At 50.4% G+C, this 20,534-nt stretch overlaps 4 protein-coding genes across 5 annotated transcripts; 2 read left to right on the top strand and 2 right to left on the bottom strand.

Moving 5' to 3' along the window:
* Positions 1 to 504: 504 nt before the first annotated feature.
* On the top strand, positions 505 to 4,174 carry MRPL53 (mitochondrial ribosomal protein L53). Its single transcript, XM_082851379.1, has 3 exons — positions 505 to 683; positions 782 to 894; positions 987 to 4,174. The coding sequence occupies exons 1-3, from the start codon at positions 592 to 594 to the stop codon at positions 1,118 to 1,120; spliced, it is 339 nt and encodes a 112-aa protein (XP_082707505.1). The 5' UTR covers positions 505 to 591; the 3' UTR covers positions 1,121 to 4,174.
* A 569-nt stretch (positions 4,175 to 4,743) lies between these two features.
* Positions 4,744 to 8,440, top strand: MOGS (mannosyl-oligosaccharide glucosidase). The gene is made up of 4 exons (XM_082852036.1): positions 4,744 to 5,180; positions 5,368 to 5,594; positions 6,086 to 6,282; positions 6,488 to 8,440. The coding sequence occupies exons 1-4, from the start codon at positions 4,829 to 4,831 to the stop codon at positions 8,229 to 8,231; spliced, it is 2,520 nt and encodes an 839-aa protein (XP_082708162.1). The 5' UTR covers positions 4,744 to 4,828; the 3' UTR covers positions 8,232 to 8,440.
* Positions 8,441 to 8,582: 142 nt separating this feature from the next.
* WBP1 (WW domain binding protein 1) lies at positions 8,583 to 11,034 on the bottom strand. The gene is made up of 4 exons (XM_082851674.1): positions 10,819 to 11,034; positions 9,739 to 9,841; positions 9,443 to 9,619; positions 8,583 to 9,268 (listed from the first exon to the last, which is right to left on the bottom strand). The coding sequence occupies exons 1-4, from the start codon at positions 10,885 to 10,887 to the stop codon at positions 8,868 to 8,870; spliced, it is 750 nt and encodes a 249-aa protein (XP_082707800.1). The 5' UTR covers positions 10,888 to 11,034; the 3' UTR covers positions 8,583 to 8,867.
* A 494-nt stretch (positions 11,035 to 11,528) lies between these two features.
* Positions 11,529 to 14,315, bottom strand: INO80B (INO80 complex subunit B; the record flags this gene model as incomplete). 2 transcript variants are annotated; one of them, XM_082851254.1, is made up of 5 exons in its annotated part: positions 11,529 to 12,150; positions 13,107 to 13,276; positions 13,447 to 13,565; positions 13,783 to 13,975; positions 14,207 to 14,315. In XM_082851254.1, the coding sequence occupies 5 exons, from the start codon at positions 14,313 to 14,315 to the stop codon at positions 11,620 to 11,622; spliced, it is 1,122 nt and encodes a 373-aa protein (XP_082707380.1). In that variant the 3' UTR covers positions 11,529 to 11,619. The 2 variants fall into 2 exon arrangements, with proteins under 2 accessions (XP_082707380.1, XP_082707381.1); XM_082851255.1 differs by having other exon boundaries at positions 13,783 to 13,990; positions 14,207 to 14,264.
* Between the last annotated feature and the right edge of the window lie 6,219 nt (positions 14,316 to 20,534).

Here is a 20,534-nt window from a genome sequence, read left to right as displayed (position 1 = left end):
CTATATAATAGTACCCTGCACTCCCCTCCCCATCACTATTTTTAGTCATTTAAGAATATTGGGCTGTAGGACCTTCACGTGTAAGCTTCGCTACTCCAGAGTTCCATGTGTTTAATCTTAAACTACCCGAGTGGAGTTTACCCTCTGGTAGGTTTATAATCCCTGCCGTGGTGGCGCCCTCTCCTTGGAAGGGACCAGCACTTAAGACGGTATTAACGTAGATCTGGCACAGCAGGGTACAGAGGAGTAAAGGCTGCAAAAGACGTGTTATCGGAGCCAGGTGCAAACGGCTTTTGCACTATTTATTGTCTTCACCGTGATAAAGGGGGCTATTAATGACAGGTTGTGTTTACTGACCGTGTACTTCGGGCGCCCCATACCCTGTGCCGAAATTATCTGTCTCCCTCCTGGCCTTCCTCCTCTTCTCGGCTGGGGAGCCCAGGGCGGCGGCCTGGGGACCAGCACCACCGACCGTGTCAGGGAAGCCGCACGAGGCGGAGGTCGGGGGACTGCGGAAGCGCGTAGCAGTCCACAGCGTCTCGTACTAGCGACACTTCCGCCCGCACGAGTCCTTCCGGGGTGAGGGTCACCATGGCAGCGGCCGTGGCCCGGCTCGGACTCCGCTCTGTCAAGCAGGTTCGGGTTCAATTCTGCCCTTTCGAGAAGAACGTGGAGTCGACAAGGTACGAGGGGGAAGGAGTGCGGACGCGAGGGGCGCGCCTTCCTCCCGCCGGGGATCTAGCCCCCTCTGCCGGCCGCTCACGCCGTTTTCTCACCGCAGGACCTTCCTCCAGGCCGTGAGCAGCGAGAAAGTTCGCTGCACCAATCTCAACTGCTCGGTGATAGCGGACGTGAGACACGACGGCTCCGAGCCCTGCGTGGACGTGCTGTTCGGTGGGTCTGGTTGGCAGTCGGGAGGGAGTCGCTAGATCTCGGCGCTGGCCCCGCCGTCCTCCCGGTGCCTTACTCGTTTGTTTCTTCCCCAGGAGACGGGCATCGCCTGATTATGCGCGGCGCGCACCTCACCGCCCAGGAAATGCTCACTGCCTTCGCCTCCCACATCCAGGCCAGGGCTGCGGCGGGAAGCGGGGACAAGCCGGGCGCCAGTACCGGGCGCTGACAGCGCGGAAGAGACCAACAAGCAGGTTTTCACCTAAGACTGCTAAGGACACATCTAAGAAGAGCTTGACTTAATTACTCAAATCACTATCTAGAAGACCACAGAGCGCAAAAGAGAAAAGAAAGAGCCCTGTGACTACAAATCCAACCAGTGTTTCTGGGACGAGACAAGATGGGGAGGGGTCTGGACAAATTAGAATTTTATTTCACTTTCTTACCATCACTCACTGCTTAACCCTTTTGAATTTGGCTTCTTCCAACACTACTCAAGGTACCTCTTACTCTTATTAGAAATGCTGTTATCTCAGTCCTCATTTTTCCATTTCAGTAGCACCCGCCACTCTTAATTCCCTCCCTTGTGTAACTTCTTTTCCACTCAGGTCCTTTTTCTTCTTTTAACCATAAAGGCATACTACTCTCCTTCTTTCTGTTCTCTCTTTTATTTTTGGGGCATCTCATATTCTGTCATGACTTGAACTACCCTCTTGGGTTAAACGCTACATTTCTGTTTGGCTCTAATCTCAGATTCTGTGCTATAGTCAGGGTACTTACTACCAATTTTCTCCAAATTCCACCAACACTGTTTGTCTAACCCTAACCCGATAATCTTACATACTCTCTAAAGTTGACCCTTGAACAATGCAGGTTTGAATTGCAGAGGTCCTTTTACATGCCTGTTTTTCAAATAAATACATAGTACAAGTACTACACGATCTGTGGTTGTTTGAATCTGCGGTTGTGGAACTGTGGGTGCTGACTGTAAAGTTATCCCCCCATTCTCAACTCTGTGGAGCGGTTGGGCCCCTAACGCCCATCCCCACCCCCATTGTTTAAGGGTCATCTGTACTTGCCTCCTCCCCTGACTTCCTCATTCATTTAAAAGGCACTTCATCTGCTCAGCCACTTGAGCTGGAAACCACAGCATTATCTCTGGTTCTGCCCGCTCCCTGAATATCCAGTCAGTAAGTTCATAATATTCTGTCTTAAACAAAAGCTCCTGAAATGTTCTCTACATTTCCATTCACTCTCCTGTATTATTGTTGCATTCTCCCACCTGGTCTCCTTTTTGCTAACCGTTTTTGCTGCTGCTTACTTTTATCTTTCCAAAGCATATCATTGGTTTTATTATTACAACTTGTTTCAGAGAACAGTGCCTAAAGTCCTTTTTAGGCACCCTGCCTAAAGTTTTTCATACTAGGTTACCACCCATTAATGTGGATCATGAAGTGAATTTAGGGGGTCAAATCAGCCTTTTAAAAACAAATAGAATAAAAAGTATCAGTAGATGGCACATGGACTGGGAAGTATTCTTTAAGAAACTTGTTTTAAGCGTATCATGAATATAGATATAGGTATTATATAAAGTATGTGTATGTGTGTCTATCTGCATGTACTTGGTTGCAGTATAGAATTATTTCTTACTGCAGGTTGTAGGAAAAAATAGCCACTGGTTTAGAGAAAAACTTCAGAATATTCAGCTAGGCAATCAAGAATCTCTGGACACTGGCTGCTGTGTACTTCACCAAATATATTTCCTCCTACCCCATTACTGCTTCTCTCTTAAGACGGTGATATCTTCAAAGGACTGGTTTTCCCCCCTCTCCCTTAAAGGAAAGAAAACTATCAGGAGACAGTATAGTGTAGTAAAAAGCCAGAATGCCTGGGATTGAAATCCTAGGTTTTCCCTTAAGTAGCTATGTAACTTTGGACACATTACTTAGTCTCTCAGTGCCTGTTTCTTCATTCGTAAAATGGGGATAATAGTACCTACCTCATAGAACTGTTGAGAGATTAAATGAATTGATATCTGGGACTTCCCTGGTGGTCCAGTGGTTAAGACTCTGCTCTTCCACTGCAGGGGGCACGGGTTCAATACCTGGTCAGAGAACTAAGATCCCTGCATGCAGCGTGGCCAAAGATCAATCAATCAATCAATAAACTGATATCTGTAAACTGCCTAGAATATTGAGTGAGCACAGCATAGCATCTAAGAGGCTGTGTGTTATAGGCCTCTTCATTGACGAAAGGATACAACCTAGATTTGAGTTCTTCAGGTCCATGGTTAACTGGCTATTATCCTTGGCCAGATTAACTACTCATCTGTAAAAACAGGGATGGTTCAAACACTGCTGTAAACACGGATTGAGTGCTGGCACTGTGCTTATAGATTTTGAACTTGAGGTTGGGGCTGTTTTCTCTGTGTCCCCCGCACCTTGCATAGTGCCTGATACAGAGTGTGCAATAAACTTTTGTTGAATTTACCAGTATTTAGCATCAACCTTGTGACTTCAACTGATTAGTACTGAGATACAAAGATGAATGGTGAAACTCAGGTGTGTATACTAAGTGCTACAATATATTGAATAGGTGTGGACCAGGTGCAGTGGTAGCAAGAAAGGACTGACCATTGGGTTTGGTCAGAAGGTGATTGTTAAATGAGTAAAAAGTCTACCAGTGGAGGGTGGGGCCAGAAGTCAGATTATAGTGAAAGAAGAAGTGGGTGTGCAGCATAAAGTAGTAGTTTTGTATAATTAGAGTTTGGATGGGAGGTGTGATTATAGCTAGACTAGCATAAGGGTGTGGAGTAGGGTTTTTTTAGAGGATGATAGAGATTTGTACTTTATGAAAACACCTTTTATGCTGAGCTGTTGGAGAGAAGTAACTATGAATCTAAGTTGCATTTCTTTTTTCTTTTTTTTTTTGCGGTACGCGGGCCTCTCACTGTTGTGGCCTCTCCCGTTGCGGAGCACAGGCTCCGGACGTGCAAGCTCAGCAGCCATGGCTCACGGGCCTAGCCGCTCCGCGGCATGTGGGATCTTCCCGGACCGGGGCACGAACCCGTATCCCCTGCATCGGCAGGCGGACTCTCAACCACTGCGCCACCAGGGAAGCCCTAAGTTGTATTTCTGAACCATCATCAAATGTAATCTTGGCTCTTCTAGGACAACATCAAGTGCAGATGCTACCTCTTTCCTACAGCCTTCCCTGACCTGGACATAAGCAATCTTTCCTCTAAGCGCCTTTGCTTCCTGGGTTGTAGAAAAGGAAAAAGAAAAAGAAGTACAGCTACCACCATTATGGTCCTTTTAGGGTTTTTTTAGATAAGGAATCCTAGACTGAGTGGAGGTATGACATCTAAAATCACAGGTCCTCTTGGATCCACTCCATTTCACTAGGAAAGAAGGCATAGGTGTGGACAATATGATTCAGATACACCTGGGTTCCAGGGTAGCCGCTTCCTGGCTCTGTAGCCAGGGCCAAGTTACTTTAACTTTCTAGGCCACGGTTTTCAGGCACCTGATTGGGGCGATATGGAGAGCGGTTAAATGTAAAACACTTAGGACAGCGTCTCATGCTCTTAATATACAGTAGTTATTAAAAGAAAAAAAAAAGACAAATGTGATTGGTTTTTCCTACTAGCCTGTCAACTGCGTGAGAACGCCGAATAAACGCCGATCCAGTGGACGCGGCCCAGAGGGCCGACCCCAGGGACCAGCCCTACGCCACGCCGCGCTGTTTTGCTGTGGGGCTTAACCTGACGTGGAGGGGCGGGACTTCCTGCGGAAGCGGAGGGGGAGGCACGGGCCGGTGGGTGCGGCTGACACATCAGTGGTGTTCCAGGCGCTGCGCGCGAGCCCAGGAGGCGAGCAGGGACCCGGGCTTTGTGGCCATCTCTCCGGGTCCCCACGACGCCGATTTCCGTGCAAGGATGGCTCGGGGCGAGCGGCGGCGCCGCGGAGCGCCGGCAGACGGAGCACGGACCGCTGAGAGGGCGGCTCGGGGCGGCCCCGCGCGACGGGAAGGCCGGGGCGGCAGGCCCCGGGGCGCGGCTGCGGGAGCCGCTCTGGCCGTCGTGGTCCTGTCTCTGGCCCTGGGCCTGTCGGGATGCTGGCTGCTGGCATGGCACCGTGCGCGGCGGGCTGTCACGCTGCACTCCGCGCCCCCGGCGTTGCCTCCCGACTCTTCCAGCCCTGCCGTGGCCCCGGACCTCTTCTGGGGCACCTACCGTCCCCACGTTTACTTCGGCATGAAGACCCGCAGTCCGCAGCCCCTCCTCACCGGTAACCTGGACGCGGGGCGGGCAGGCAGGCGGGCACTTAATCTGGGCGCCCCAGCTTCGCGCCAGATCAAGGGTGGTGAGGAGTGGATCAGGAGAGTTATTAAGAGGGATGACCCTGAAGTTCTCGGCGACCCAGAGGGACAGGTCCCCTGCTCTCTCTTTGACTTACCTGGCCATTCTACCCCCAGGACTGATGTGGGCGCAGCAAGGCACCACCCCGGGGACCCCTAAGCTCAGGCACACGTGTGAGCAGGGGGACGGCGTGGGTCCCTATGGCTGGGAGTTCCACGACGGTCTCTCCTTCGGGCGGCAACACATCCAGGATGGGGCCTTAAGGCTCACCACTGAGTTCGTCAAGAGGCCTGGGGGTCAACACGGAGGGAACTGGAGCTGGAGAGTGACTGTAGAGCCTCAGGTCAGGGCCCTCAGGACACCCTTCCCCTAGCCCAGACTTCCTCCACCCTTCCTTTGCTGCGTGCAAATGCAGGATAAAGTGGGGGTTAATAGCAGGGGCTCTGAGCCTGGCTGCCTGGTTTGAATCTGCTGCCTGCCTTAAACACTTGCCTGTATGACCATCTCTTTTTACTATCTCTAAGCCTTGGTTTTCTTGTCTGTAAAATGGAAATAAAAAAGTACCTAACTCACAGAATTGTAAGAATTAAAGGAAATAATACGTAGAGTTCTTAGCATAGTACATGGGACAAAAGTACTATTATTTCCCAGAGAACCCTGTGCAGAGCTCTTTATCTCATCCCACTGGTGCTTACTTTCAGTGACCCTCAACACTGCTAGATGTATGTTGTTTACTATGTTGCTCTCACCTGGTGTCCCTTTCCCTAAGGCTGATTCTCAGGGGAGAGACTGCTAACCTAATGCTGTGTTTTTATGTCCTCATTGGTCTCCCAGGCCTCAGGTACCTCTGCTCTCCCTTTGGTGTCCTTGTTCTTCTATGTGGTAACAGATGGCAAAGAAGTCCTAGTGCCAGAGGTTGGAGCTAAGGGGCAGTTGAAGTTCATCAGTGGACACACCAGTGAACTTGGTGACTTCCGCTTTACACTTATGCCACCAACCAGTCCAGGAGATACAGCCCCCAAGTATGGCAGGTAACTGGGGGAAGAGAGTGTGGGGTGGTGGTATGGATGCTGACTTAGCCTGATTTCCATCTCCCCCATTCTACCCTCTTTTCACCATGTTCCCTGCATTGCCAAGACTCTCCCATCCTGACTCCTGATCACCTCATGTTTTCGCTTTATAATCCCCACCACTTTCTCCTGAGTAATATTTCCTGTTTATCTTTTTCCTTTCAAGCTACAATGTCTTCTGGTCCTCCAACCCAGGACTTCCCTTGCTGACAGAGATGGTGAAGAGCCGCCTAAATAACTGGTTTCAGCATCGGCCCCCAGGGGCTTCCCCTGAACGCTACCTCGGCTTGCCAGGATCTCTGAAGTGGGAGGACAGAGGCCCAAGTGGGCAAGGACAGGGACAAGGGCAATTTTTGATACAACAGGTGACACTGAAAGTCCCCTTTTCTGTGGAGTTGGTGTTTGAATCAGGCAGTGCCCAGGCAGGAGGAAGCCAAGCCCTAGAGCAGCTGGCAGGCAGCCTGCTGACCCAGGCCCTGGAAAGCCATGCTGAAGCCTTTAGAGAGCGCTTTGAGAAGACCTTCCGGCTGAAGGAGAAGGGCCTGAGCCCTGAGGAGCAGGCTTTGGGTCAGGTTGCCCTCAGTGGTCTTCTTGGTGGTATTGGCTACTTCTATGGACAGGGTCTGGTGTTGCCAGACATGGAGGTTGAGGGGTCTAAGCAGAAGGTGGACCCAGTCCTCTTTCCACCTGTCCCTCTTTTCACAGCAGTGCCCTCCCGGTCATTCTTCCCGCGAGGTTTCCTGTGGGACGAGGGCTTTCACCAGCTGGTGATCCAACGGTGGGATCCCCGGCTCACCCGGGAGGCCATAGGCCACTGGCTGGGGCTGCTAAATGCTGACGGCTGGATTGGGCGGGAGCAGGTGCTGGGGGATGAGGCCAGAGCCCGGGTGCCCTCAGAGTTCCTGGTGCAACGGACAGCCCACGCCAACCCCCCAACTCTGCTTTTGCCTATAGCCCACATGCTAGAGGGTGGTGACCCTGCCGACTACGCCTTCCTCCACAGGGCCTTCCCCCGCCTGCGTGCCTGGTTCTCCTGGCTTCATCAGAGCCAGGCAGGGCCAGTGCCACTGTCTTACCGCTGGCGGGGCCGGGACCCAGCCTTGCCAACCCTACTGAACCCCAAGACGCTGCCTTCAGGGTTGGATGACTATCCCCGGGCTTCACACCCTTCATCCACTGAGCGGCACCTGGACCTGCGGTGCTGGGTGGCACTGGGTGCCCGTGTGCTGATGCGGCTAGCAGAGCGGCTGGGAGAGGCTGAGGCAGCTGCAGAGCTGGGCCCACTGGCTGCCTCCCTGGAAGCAGAGGAGAGCCTGGATGAGCTGCATTGGGCCCCAGAGCTAGGAGTTTTTGCAGACTTTGGGAATCACACAAAAGCAGTGCAGCTGAAGCCTAGACCCCCTCAGGGCCTGGTGCGAGTGGTGGGCCGGCCCAACCCTCGCTTACAGTATGTGGATGCCTTGGGCTATGTCAGTCTTTTCCCCTTCCTGCTGAGGCTACTGGACCCCAACTCATCCCGCCTTGGACCCCTGCTGGATGTTGTAGCTGATAGCCGCCAGCTCTGGAGCCCCTTTGGTTTGCGCTCCCTTGCAGCAACCAGCCCCTTTTACAGCCAGCGCAATTCAGAGCATGATCCTCCCTACTGGCGAGGTGCTGTGTGGCTCAATGTCAACTACCTGGCATTGGGGGCTCTTCACTACTATGGGCATCTGAAGGGTCCCTACCAGGCCCGTGCTGCCAAGCTCCACAGAGAGCTCCGTACCAATCTGGTGAGCAATGTGAGGCGGCAGTACCAGGCCACGGGCTTCCTGTGGGAGCAATACAGTGACCAGGATGGGCGAGGCATGGGCTGCCGCCCTTTCCAGGGCTGGACCAGCCTTGTCCTACTGGCCATGGCTGAAGACTATTGAAGGGGGAACATGGGAGGGGAGCCAGGCCCCTTATGCCACTCTGGAGTCGAGGGACAAGGTCTCTCACTTCTGCCCCTAGCCCTCAAGTACCAGTGCTTCAAACCCTCCTCAGCTCATCTCAGGTGTCTCCTTACTGACATCCCACATAGCCCTGGAGTGAATGTGAATTCAGAGTCTATTTTTATAAATAAATGGGAAAGCCATGTCAAACTCTATTGCTTTTGCCAACTTTGCCTCACCAAGAGGTCTTAGCTCAGTCCAGGCCTTAGGGCTGCCTGCTGTCCTTCAGAGTAGGTGGATTGGAGGTCCCCTCCAATCAAGTGCAATGCAGTAAGTTGAGCACTAGTCCACCCAAATCCACAAGCAGCTGGTTCACATCTCTTTAATGAGATCAAAGGCTCCTGTGTATGTCTTATGAGACAGAGCTAGCACAGTCCTCCCAACACTGCCCTTCTCCTCAGGACTCCAGCCCTTTCAGACCGATTCTAGGAGGGCAGGGAGAGGCCGAGGAGAACTCAGGGAGTTGGGAGCAGGGCTGTTTCTGGTGGGCAAGTAAACCACCCACCCTCCCCAAATTGCTTATGGGATGTCCCCTTCATTGGAAGCCAGCCCCAAAGGAGACCTGGGGTACAGGATCTAGGGGCTGTGCACAGGGGACTGGTCCTCCACATCTGGTGGGGTGGCACTAGCCCTAGCCTCCTTGACTGGCTCCCCCTCACTGGAGTCAGGACAAGGGCAGAGCTCAATACCTGAGTCCCCAGTCAAGCGGCGATAGCGGCAGAAGGGTGGTGTGGGGGCAGGGCTCACCCCTGCCCCAGGCTCACCCTCCTGATGAGGAGGGTCACTCTGGTGGGAGGAAACATCTTCCACATTTGTTCCCTCTTGGTGGGCAGGGCAGCTAGAAGCAGAGGAGCAGCAGGTGCATTCACTGGAAGCAGTCGAGGGGCAGCCTGAGGCTGCAGTGTAAGGAGGCGGCGGTGTGCCTGGGCGGTGAACCACATCCTCATAGGCTGGGGGTTTGAAGGTGCTGAGGAGGCCTGCAGGAGAGAATGGCATGGTTGGTGGAAGGCAACAAGGCCGGGGGGGGGGGGGTCTCTTTCCTGTTAGCAAAAAGTGTGCTTTGAAATGTTTGAAAAGGGAGTGTGGGATGAATCAGGGTCCTGTTTTGGGAGGGACCGCTGGTAGTGAGCCCAGAGCCTCAAGTCACTCACGAAGATCAAGCAGTGAACCGGGAGGGACAGGGCCAGCCCCATGGCATGCCCCGTGGTAGGCCAACAAGTTGATCTCACGCTGCCGCTGCTGTTGCTGCAGCCGGAGTTTAGCTCGTCGATGGCGGAAGGCACAACAGCAGCTAAAGAGAATGAGGACAGTCCAGAGCAGCCAGAACCCTGCAGGAAGTGAGGAGGGAGAGTCTTAGATACCTCCCAGGCAGAGAAGGGTCCTTGAAGGCTGAGGTCCAAAGGCGGGTGGGCAGAAGGACCCAAGAAGAGCCCTCTTGAAGACTCACACCAGAGCTCATAGTAGTAGGTGCAGCAGCCAGTCTCCCCGCAGCAGTGACCACTCTCACAGAGGTAAGGCTGGTTGTTCACTCCTGGGCACAGCTCTCGAAGCTGGGAGCAAGGAGGCACTTAGAACCAAGGGAGGTTCCAGCCCAAGGCACTGTCCATCCCCAGCCCCTGCATACACATACACAATCCCACCCTGTGAACCAAGTTTAGCTCATAGAAATCTATGGGGAGAGGGAAGAGTAATGCTGAGAGGAGTGTTCAAATATCTGAAGGGCTGCCAGCATGGAAGAGGATTTGGAATAGCAAGAATCAGTCTAGAGACCAAGATTAAGATGCAAGGTGTGGACATACAAAGAGGCAGATTTCAGCTCTGCATATAAGAGACTTCTCTCATACTCAGGTCTGGCTCCCCAGGGTGTTTTCTGTTAAGGGAGTATTTTGGCAGAAGCCAGAAGACAGTCTGAGCTATCTCAAAGTCTCAGACAATGGGTAAGGAGTTTAAGGTAATTCCTAAAGCTGTTTTCATCATCATTCCCCATGGTCTGCCAATCCCCACTCCCAAGCTGGATCTTTCCACCCCTGGGTCTCAGGCTTCCTAGGGTAGAGGAGGGTCAGTGTGAGACCCAGAGCAGGGCTCCCAACCAGATGGGATTGCTGCGGATGCTAACGGATGGCATCCAAGGCGCGAGTCTGGGTTCCAGCTCTTCTCCAAATTGCTCTCTCAAGAGTAGACGCTGCCAGACTCGGTTGTGACAATAGGCACACAGAAAAACATCACAAATAACAGTTGCAAAACAGAGGGAGCCTCCCTGGGGCCTCGCTATGCCTCTGGTCACTGGAGAGCCACTGTAGGTTCCACTGCAGCCACGGGATGGGGGTCTATGAAGCTGCAGGCACAAGTCAACTGCATCTACAGTACATTACAAAGTTTAGACAAAGGGTGCAAGGAACATATCTAGGAACTTCGCAGTACCTTTGTCTCCGTGAGTTCCTCCCCCACCCCCCAAAAGGCAGGGACAAGGAAAGGGGAACGAGAAATAAATGGCTGTCGTGATAGGCTTTTGGAGCTGTTGGGATACCTGCTGTTGCGGCACCCGAAGTGCCCCCCAGTCCTCCTCGCTGCCGTTCCCGCCGCTGGCCCGAGCCATGCCTCTGCCTACAGCCCCCTGAAGACCACAGTCTCCTCTACCGCCAGCCACCCCGCCCCTGCCACTTCTGCCGCCACCGCCATGGTCCCTGCCCGGCCCATCTTCGCTGCCTCCACCATCACTTCGCAACCGGACCTTCCATCCAGCCAGAGCTCTGCCAACTAGCACCCAGGTTGTTCCGTCCTACCAATCCACATCACCCTCCGACACATGGGCCAATAGGAAAGATCACAGGCTTCTCCCTGTGACCAATCTACAGCAGCGCCTCCGCCACTCTCCCAGACAACAAGAGCTTGCACAGACAAAGAGTGGGGTAAGGTTCGACCCATGGCCCTGACTGACAGTGACAACAGCCAATATGGACAACAGAACGGGTTTGCGTTATCAACCAATGAATGGCCGCCCAGAACAGCAAAGTTCCCGCTGATTGGCTTGAGTCCTATTTTCCAGATGACGCCGAACGCTTAACCACGCCAGGAAGAGGCAGGGTCACAAATGTCGGCTGGAGTCTGGGCGGGGGCTGGCTACTGTTCTTGGGCCTGGTGGACGTTTCCCAGGCCTCGACGCAAGCTCCGGTGGGGGCAAGATGTGTGTACGCGGAATTGGCCTACCCATACCCCATTACCCCAGTTCTGTACAAGTCAAGGCACTGGATGAAATTTAATAGGGTGGGGAAGACACTGAAAACCGGGGACAGAGGAGAAGGCACAGAGTCCAGATTGGGTGAGGGCCTTAAGAAGCCAGAAGTGGGGATCCGGGGCCCTCAGGCCCACCCAGCCGCATCTGCAGGTTGATGCGGTAGCACTGAAGGCTGCAGAGTGCCTGGCCTGTGCGGGAGCAGGCATAGCGGCGCGGATGTGGACAGCCGGGGACAGAGCACCGAGGCGCAGGGGCAGATGGGGACGGCCGCTGAGACACCGGCGCGGGGCCGGGGACGCCAGGTGGGAAGGAAAGGGTGGAACCTTGTGCCCCGCTGCTGTAGCGCACCATGGGGGCCGGGGCCGCGGCCCGCCCTCCACGCCTCTCGCCCCGCGCGGCCCCTCGGCCTCCCCGCCCGCTGGGCGCCACAGTCTTGGTGAGGCGCTCAATAGTCTGGTTCTTGTGCTCCTCCGCCCGCCGAGCCGCCTGCAGCCGCCTCTTCCGTGCCCGCTCCTCACGCTTCAACAGCATCTCCTCGGTGAGAGCGGGGGCTGGGCACCCCCCGGCCACAGGTAGTGACAGAATCGGGGAAGGCTGACTTCGAGCCTTCTGCAGCAGAGCTCGCTAGGGAGAGACGGAAGAGATGTCAAAACAGAGAAGTGAGGTCTGCCTGAACGGGGGAAGGGGAAGATGGGACATGGAAAGCAGGGTCTTGAGGAGAACAGGCCTTGAGAGAAGGGGTGAAATGAGCACCCTCTCCAGGAGCCCTTAATACTGCCTCCTCTCAGGTCTCCAGACTTCCAGCTTTAGATCCTTGACTCTCAAGGGGAAAAGTATTAGTAATGTTACCTTCCTGCCTTGTGTACCAAAACTCTGTACCAGCTCTCTGGAGGCTTTTTTGTTGTTGTTTTAAATCTTTTAATATCAATGGATAGCATCAATTGGATAACTGCTCAAGCCAAAAACTAACAGTTATCCTTGATTCCTCTCCTTCCCCCAACAAGTGTCTGTTTCCTAAATATATCCAGAATCCATCTGATTTTCTCCATCTCTACCATTCCACCTTGGTTCAAGCCACCACCATCTCTTACCTACTTCAACAGCTTCCTACCTGGTCTTGCTTCTATCCCTTACCACCACTAAGAAACCAAAGAAATCTACTGAAATATAAATCAAATACATTACTTCTCTGTAAACAACCCTTTTGTGATAGTCACACTTATTCTTCTCCTTGACCATGATTAGGCATGTTCCGCTCTCAGGGTCTTTGCCCCTGCTGGTCTCTCTGCCGGGTAAGCTCCTCTGGTATTGTAAATGTTATCTCTTTAGAGAGGTCTTTCCAGACTACCCTATCTAATGTTGTTTCTTTTCTACTTCTTTCTATTTCATCACCCTATTTTTGTTATAAACCTTACAGTTTTTCGAAATTATTTACTGCACAAGAATACCAGCTCCATAAGAACGGAAACCTTGTCTGTCTTTTCTCCACTGCTGATATCCCTGCTGCCTAGCAAAGTTCTTGGGACATGGAAAGTTCTCAATATAAATTTGGCAAGCAAATAAAGAATGAACTAACTTACCTGTCGAGCAGTGAGCAGCCGTTCATTGATCTCCTTCTTGAGATCTCCATTGTCATCCAGCTCCCCCTTCTCCAAGGCATCCAGCCACCTTTGTTCTTCCTCTTCCTCCTGACCCCCTAAGGCCCCGGACAAGTCCCGCAGTGGGGAGGGGGACAGATTACTGTCTTCATCTGGAAAGGAAAGTTGGAGAGCTAAAAGTGGAATTGTTCAGAGGGGGAACCCTAATTTGGCCAAGTTAATACTGGGACACGCAAAATTCTCACCTTCCTCAGAACGAACCCTCTTCCCTTAACCAGGTATAATGAGAAACCCAGTTTCCCCACCTCCAGACCCTTCTCACCCAGCCAGGCACGGTACTGCTCAAGGGGGACTCCTTCCACAGGTTCCTCTTCATTGTCCACAACCATAAGGGGAGAGGGTGAGCGAGGACCCTCAGGGATCACAGTGAAGGTAGGAACACTGCGGAGAAGCAACCACTCTGTAAGCTGAGCAATTGTCTCCTCCTGCTCAGTACATCCAGCCTTCCCTACACCCTCTTGGGTTCTTGCTGCTTTAACCTGGGCCCTGAAATCACAGCGTCCATTCTCTGTCTTCTGAAAAGCGCAGCCAGTTTCTGCTTCTATCTCTACCTGCTCCTGAAGTCCCCCAAGTAAAACCTCGGCTCTCTTGGCCTCACCTTTTGGTGCCCAGGACCTGCCCGCCCAACTTGATTTTGAGTTTGAGCTGGGGCTTGGCAGGAGACGGCTGCGTGGGCCCAGCCTCCTCTTCCTGGTAGTGTTTCTTCTTGTGTTTCTTCTTGTGCTTCTTGTGCTTTTTCTTGTGCACTCCGTGGCCGTGGGCACTCGCCAAACTCAACTCCAGGGCTTCCCCTGCAGAAGGAGAGTCTGTCAACGGTGTACATCAGGAGCAGGTCAGGGAAATCCCAGAAGAACCCAATACCCCTGAGGGGTCCTACTCTTCCCGCGGTATTCGCTGTTACCATAACAACAGCCCCGCCTTTCTCCTTCCCACCTGTGGCGAAGTACCCAAGAATCTCGGAGGAGCAAGAAAGGGACTCCTTTTCTGCGAAGGCCTAAGTTGCTTTATCGATCCGCGCTTACCCGGCTCAGGGGCCTCCATAGCCCCAGAGGTGCTCCCGCGCCGCCACAGCTTACTCATGGGGTCCTGCAAGGAAAAGGGGCTGAAAATAGTCGGAACACAAGCAGACATACCTTTTCCGCCCCACGGAACAACTTATCCCAGCAAATAGCCGGGCACTTCCGGTGCGTAGCAACCATGCTTGTGCGGGGCAAGCTTTGCGGTTTAAAAAAATCCTCCGGGAGAAACAACGCCCCTTCCAACAAGGGTTCCGGGCTCTTTGAGACCGGGAGCGGTCAGAGGGCCACGGCTTTCTGCTGGCTCCGCATCCACGCAATCGAGGTCAGAACTCAGCGCGGGCAATTCAATTATTATTACACTCAAGCGTGATGAACGTATATTGCAGACCAAATTCGGGGCTAGGCTATGAGAATACAAAGATGAATATGAACACTTCTCTCTGCCTTTGAGGAGCTTACAATTTGGTGGAGTACGTAAGAAACTGTATTGCCGGCAAAATGGCAGAAGGGCTTACTTAACAGCACAAGTGCCCTACCAGCAGGGCAAATGACATTTAAGCCTAAATTCTATATCATTAGAGAAATGGATAAATGAATTATGGTGCATCTATCCAATCTGGAACACAAAAGCTAAGAGCTGATAAGTAATTGATAAGATTGACATGGAATTTATATCCAAGTTGGTAGTAGCATTGGAAACAATCTAAGTGTGCCTCTAAAGAAAAACCAAAATAATTTGGTACAGGGATTTGATACATCCATACAGTGGGAAGCTATGCTGCCATTAAAAGAAATGAGGCCCCAGAAGGCTACCCAAGAAACTGGTGACAGCAATTCCAATGGATAGTTGGGAGAACGAGGGTGAAGGGAGACTTATTCTTCATAATATACCCTTTTGTGCCTATTGTACTTTGTCTAAAACATGTATGTTTTACCTAATTAAAAAAAAAGGAACAGGGCTTCCCTGGTGGCGCAGTGGTTGAGAGTCCGCCTGCCGATGCAGGGGACACGGGTTCGTGCCCCGGTCCGGGAAGATCCCACATGCCGCGGAGCGGCTTGGCCCGTGAGCCATGGCCACTGAGCCTGAGCGTCCGGAGCCTGGGCTCCACAACGGGAGAGGCCACAACAGTGAGAGGCCCGCGTACCGCAAAAAAAAAAAAAAAAAAAAAAAAAAAAGGAACAAGGTAGATCTGTATGTGCTGACATATGAAATAGGAAAGGCAAGTTTCAAGATGAGGTGATCCCATTTATTTTTTAATTTTTTAAAATTAATTAATTGGTTTATTTTTGGCTACACCGGGTCTTCGTCGCTGCCCAAGGGCTTTCCCTAGTTGCGGAGCGTGGACTCTAGGCACGCGGGCTTCAGTAGTTGTGGCATGCAGGCTCAGTAATTGTGGCGCCCCGGCTTAGTTGCTCTGCAGCATGTGGGATCTTCTGGGACCAGGAGTCAGACTTGTGACCCCTGCATTGGCAGGCGGATTCTTAACCACTGCGCCACCAAGGAAGTCCTGCGGTGATCCCATTTAAAAAGGCATAATATGCTACTACATTCACAGAGAAAACATTAAGGAATGTATACTACACCATTAACGGTGATTATCTTTGGAAGCTGGGGTTGGGGAAATTTCACTATCTAGATCTGTAGTGAATTTCCTTTCCTTTCCTTTCCTTTCCTCTCCTTTCCTTTCCTTTCCTTTCCTTTCCTTTCCTTTCCTTTCCTTTCTCTCTCTAAATTCTATAAATTTCCTTCTCTCTCTCTCTCTCTCTTCACTTAAAAATATTGCTTAGGGCTTCCCTGGTGGTGCAGTGGTTGAGAGTCCGCCTGCCGATGCAGGGGACACGGGTTCGTGCCCCAGTCTGGGAAGATCCCACATGCCGCGGAGCGGCTGGGCCCGTGAGCCATGGCCGCTGAGCCTGCGCGTCCGGAGCCTGCGCTCTGCAACAGGAGAGGCCACAGCAGTGAGAGGCCTGCGTACCGCAAAAAAATATATATATATATTGCTTAGTATTTTTTGTAATGAATTTTCTTACAGCCTATATATCACATTTATAATTAGAAAAAAGCACTGTATATAATATATATGGGATACATGTCTGAACATAGTAAGGGAAGAACTGATTCAAGAGACATTTCATTGATGAAATTTAAAGGAACTGATGAACAATTATATATGAGAATTCAGGAAGAAGTCAATGTAGTATAGTGATTAATATTAAGAGAATGAACTTTGGAGTCGGAGAAGCCTATTATCAAATTACAGTTTACTGGCTATGTAACCTTGGGTTCACAGTTATTTAAGCTCTCTGAACCTCATATTCCAGCTCTGCAAAATAGAATGAAGTAGTGTCTCCTGCATAGGATTCTTTCAAGGAATAAAGCAAATCAAGAATGCAAAGTACCTAGGGTAGTATCTGGCACATAGTAGATGTTCAAAAAGCAAACAGCAGCAATAATAAATGACTTCTAGGGACTTCTTTGGTAGTCCAGCAGGTAAGACTCTGCCCTCCCAATGCAAGGGGCCCAGGTTCGATCCCTGGTCAGGGAACCAGATCCCACATGCAGCAACTAGGAGTTCACATGCCGCAACTAAGGCCCAGTGCAGCCAAATAAATAAGTAAATATTAAAAAAAAAAAAAAAAGAGTCCGCATGGCACAACTAAGAAGTCCACATGCCACAACTAAGACCCAGCTCAGCTAAAATAAATAAATAAATAAATAAAAATTTTAAAATGACTTCTATATTTCTAGCCCAAGTATTAGAGAGAACAGAGTGTTTTGTTTTTTAAAAATAAATTTATTTATTTATTTTTGGATGTGTTGGCTCTTCGTTGCTGCTCACGGGCTTTCTCTAGTTGCGGCGAGCGGGGGTCACTCTTTGTTGTGGTGCGCGGGCTTCTCATTGTGGTGGCTTCTCTTGTTGCGGAGCATGGGCTCTAGGTACACGGGCTTCAGTAGTTGTGGCACACAGGCTCAGTAGTTGTGGCTCGTGCACCATGGCATGGAGGATCTTCCCGGACCAGGGCTCAAACCCGTGTCCCCTGCATTGGCAGGTGGATTCTTAACCACTGCGCCACCAGGGAAGTCCCCATAGTGTTTTAAATAAAGATTAGAACATAGGAAGAGAAGCAAGTAAGAAGAAAATCATTTAGTGTTATCCAAGGTGAATTTAAAGTGCATGTGGGAAATCAAAACTACAATGAGGTATCACCTCACACCTGTCAGAAAGGCCATCATCAAAAAATCTACAAACAGTAAATGCTGGAAGGGGTGTGGAGAAAAGGGAACCCTCTTTCACAATTAGTGGCAATGTAAATTGGTACAGCCACTAAGGAGAACAATATGGAGGTTCCTTAAAAAACTAAAAATAGAGCTACGATATGATCCAACAATCCTACTCCTGGGCATATATCTGGAGAAAACCAGAATTCGAAAGGATGCATGCACCCTGATACTCATTGCAGCACTATTTACAATAGCCAGGATATGAGAGCAACCTAAATGTCCGTCGACAGAGGAATGGATAAAGAAGATGTGGTACATATATACAATGGAATATTACTCAGCCATAAAAAGGAACGAAACAATGCCGTTTGCAGAGACGTGGATGGACATAGAGATTATCACACAGAGTGAAGTAAGTCAGAAAGAGAAAAACAAATATCGTATAACATTGCTTATATGTGGAATCTAGAAAAAATAATACAGATGAACTGTTTTGCAAAGCAGAAATAGAGTCACAGATATAGAGAATAAACTTATGGTTACCAAGGGGGAAAGGAGGGGTGGGATAAATTGGGAGATTGGGATTGACATGTATACACTACTATGTGTAAAATAGATGAATAATGAGAACCTACTGTATAGCACAGGGAACTCTATTCAGTGCTCTGTGGTGACCTAAATGGGAAGAAAATCTAAAAAAGAGTGGAGATATATATATATATATATATATACGTATAACAGATTCACTTTGCTGTACAGCAGCAACTAACCTAACATTGTAAAGCAACTATACTGTAATAAAAGTTAACAAAAATAAAATAAAATAAAGTGCATGTGGGAATGCCCAGATGGAGATGGAATACTGAAGGAGAAGCCAATGCAGAAGGTGTGATTTGGGGCATCGGCATCAGCATAAAAGTGGAGGTCTCCTTCAAGGGATGGCAATAGATGAGACATTCCAGAATGATCAAGCAGATGAAGAGGAAAGGACCAGGAACAAACCCAAGTGGACACCAGTCCTGAACAGGCAGGCAGAGGGGCAGGCAGGGTTGGGAAGAGATCAAAAGAGGCAATAAAGGTACCCAAGGGCAGAGATTATCAGCAGACAAAGGCTATGATGAACCGTGTACAGTTCTGCGAAGGCTAGGTTGAGCTCCAAGCAGAGTATGCATTCTAGCAGGGAGTGAAGGCAATAGTTCTGTATCACTAGGAGTTGAAGTGAGGGATCACCTGCAGTTAGTATTTGTCAAACGTATTAGAGTTTATAACCTGCTTTCATATCCCTTCCCTCCCTTGATCCCCATGGCAGCTCCATGTGGGAGATACTGTTGTTCCCTCATGAGGAAACTGAGGCTTAGAGAGGTTAAATGATTTGGCCAGAGCCACACAGTTAGGGAGTGGCAGAGCCAGCATCAAACAGAGACTTCCTGACACTAGACCCAGTGGTGTTTCCTCAACATCCTGATGCCCAGCAGGGAGGAAGCGGTGACAGTAAGTAAGTAGCCATGGGCTTCATTATTTTGTTTTGTTTTTAGTTTTGCTTTGTTTAGTGTCAGAGAGGTTTGAGCAGGTTTGTAGGCTGAAAGGAAGAATTTTGTCCTTCTGAAAAAGGTCTTAGCATTTTTTTTTTTTTTTTTTTTGTGGTACGCGGGCCTCTCACTGTTATGGCCTCTCCCGTTGCGGAGCACAGGCTCCGGACGCGCAGGCTCCGCGGCATGTGGGATCTTCCCGGACCGGGGCACGAACCCGTGTCCCCTGCATCGGCAGGTGGACTCTCAACCACTGCGCCACTTCCAAAGGGAAGCCCTTAGCTTATTTTTTAAATATAATTTTTGAGGAAATAATTTCAAACTTACAGAAAAGTTGCAAGAAGAGTACATAGAACTCTCTTAGCTCCTTAAATCAGATTCTACAATTATTAACATTTACTATTTCCTCCCCTTCCTTTCCATTATCGTTATTCCTATTCTGATCATTCTGAGAGCAAGTTGCAGACATGATGCCACTTCACCCCTAAATAGTTCACTGTGTATTTCCTCAAAAACAAGTACACGGGCTTCGGTGGTGGCGCAGTGGTTGAGAGTCCACCTGCCGATGCAGGGGATGCGGGTTCGTGCCCCGGTCCGGGAAGATCCCACATGCCGCGGAGCGGCTGGGCCCGTGAGCCATGGCCGCTGAGCCTGCGCGTCCGGAGCCTGTGCTCCGCAACGGGAGAGGCCACAACAGTGAGAGGCCCGCGTACCGCAAAAAATAAATAAATAAATAAAATAATAATTGCCAAGTGGTATTCTACTCCCGTTATTCCATCTACATGTGTTAGTTGGCATTCTATGGTGAAGTGGAGCTTTCTTTTCTCCTTACATTCAGTTTCATATGTATTTATTTGTGTCGGTATAGATTCCTGTTTCATTCAATGAGTTGTAATCTATTATTTATTTTGATGCTTAAATTTGTCCCAGATTTGGTCAGTGGGCATTTCTTTAAGATGACTTCTGTGTCCTTCTGACACATCTCCATCATTCCTTTAGCACCTTTTTATTTCCCAACACTACAAAATGTTTCGGGTTCATCTTGTATTCTCCCTGGATAAGGGGTGGGAACCCTTGGGAGGCCAAGCATTAGGGGCATATGGCTGAGGTTATGCTGAGGCCACACCAAAGTCTCACCACAGGAACCTGCTGATGAGGATTTCCCTGCTAGCAGAGCCATCCACTCCTCATGAATTCTCCCTGGGTCTTGTTTTCACTCTTTCAAGATTCAAAGTCCAGTTGGTAGCATTCCAGTTGGTTGGCTTAGGCCAACTGCCTACCCCTGGGCTGTGAAGAAGTGGGAGGGAGGATGAATGTCCTTCTCCAGCTGCCAGAAAGAGGGTAGAGCCTCAGCCTACCAGAGTTGTCCACAGTAGGGGTCTGTGTAGAAATAGAAAGATAATTTGAATACTGGGTGGCTAATAAGCCCTTCCCAAATATCTACTTCATAGCTGGGGAGATGGAGATACAGATGAAAGAAAAGGAAAAATTGGGAAATATTATGCAGTGAACAAGTGGTATGTGGCTAAATATTTAATGAAATCTCCCCAGGGGAAAAAAAATAGCCCTGGTTTACAGT

The sequence above is a fragment of the Leucopleurus acutus genome (genome assembly GCF_964270905.1).
Source record: "Leucopleurus acutus genome assembly, chromosome: 12".
NCBI classification, from domain to species: domain Eukaryota; kingdom Metazoa; phylum Chordata; class Mammalia; order Artiodactyla; family Delphinidae; genus Leucopleurus; species Leucopleurus acutus.
The sequence above is the reverse complement of the archived record's forward strand: the minus strand, read 5'-3'. Positions and strand labels throughout refer to the sequence as shown.

What these genes read in the sequence shown, in the direction of transcription:
- WBP1 (XM_082851674.1), bottom strand. Translation starts at nt 10,887, where the DNA reads ATGGCTCGGGCCAGCGGCGGGAACGGCAGCGAGGAGGACTGGGGGGCA. An exon ending in CTACTACTATGAGCTCTGGT is followed by an intron (nt 9,620 to 9,738) that starts GTGAGTCTTCAA and finishes CACTTCCTGCAG; the next exon opens with GGTTCTGGCTGCTCTGGACT. An exon ending in CGGTTCACTGCTTGATCTTC is followed by an intron (nt 9,269 to 9,442) that starts GTGAGTGACTTG and finishes TCTCTCCTGCAG; the next exon opens with GCCTCCTCAGCACCTTCAAA.
- MOGS (XM_082852036.1), top strand. Translation starts at nt 4,829, where the DNA reads ATGGCTCGGGGCGAGCGGCGGCGCCGCGGAGCGCCGGCAGACGGAGCA. An exon ending in TCCGCAGCCCCTCCTCACCG is followed by an intron (nt 5,181 to 5,367) that starts GTAACCTGGACG and finishes TTCTACCCCCAG; the next exon opens with GACTGATGTGGGCGCAGCAA. An exon ending in ACAGCCCCCAAGTATGGCAG is followed by an intron (nt 6,283 to 6,487) that starts GTAACTGGGGGA and finishes TTTCCTTTCAAG; the next exon opens with CTACAATGTCTTCTGGTCCT.
- MRPL53 (XM_082851379.1), top strand. Translation starts at nt 592, where the DNA reads ATGGCAGCGGCCGTGGCCCGGCTCGGACTCCGCTCTGTCAAGCAGGTT. An exon ending in AAGAACGTGGAGTCGACAAG is followed by an intron (nt 684 to 781) that starts GTACGAGGGGGA and finishes TTCTCACCGCAG; the next exon opens with GACCTTCCTCCAGGCCGTGA. An exon ending in CTGCGTGGACGTGCTGTTCG is followed by an intron (nt 895 to 986) that starts GTGGGTCTGGTT and finishes TTTCTTCCCCAG; the next exon opens with GAGACGGGCATCGCCTGATT.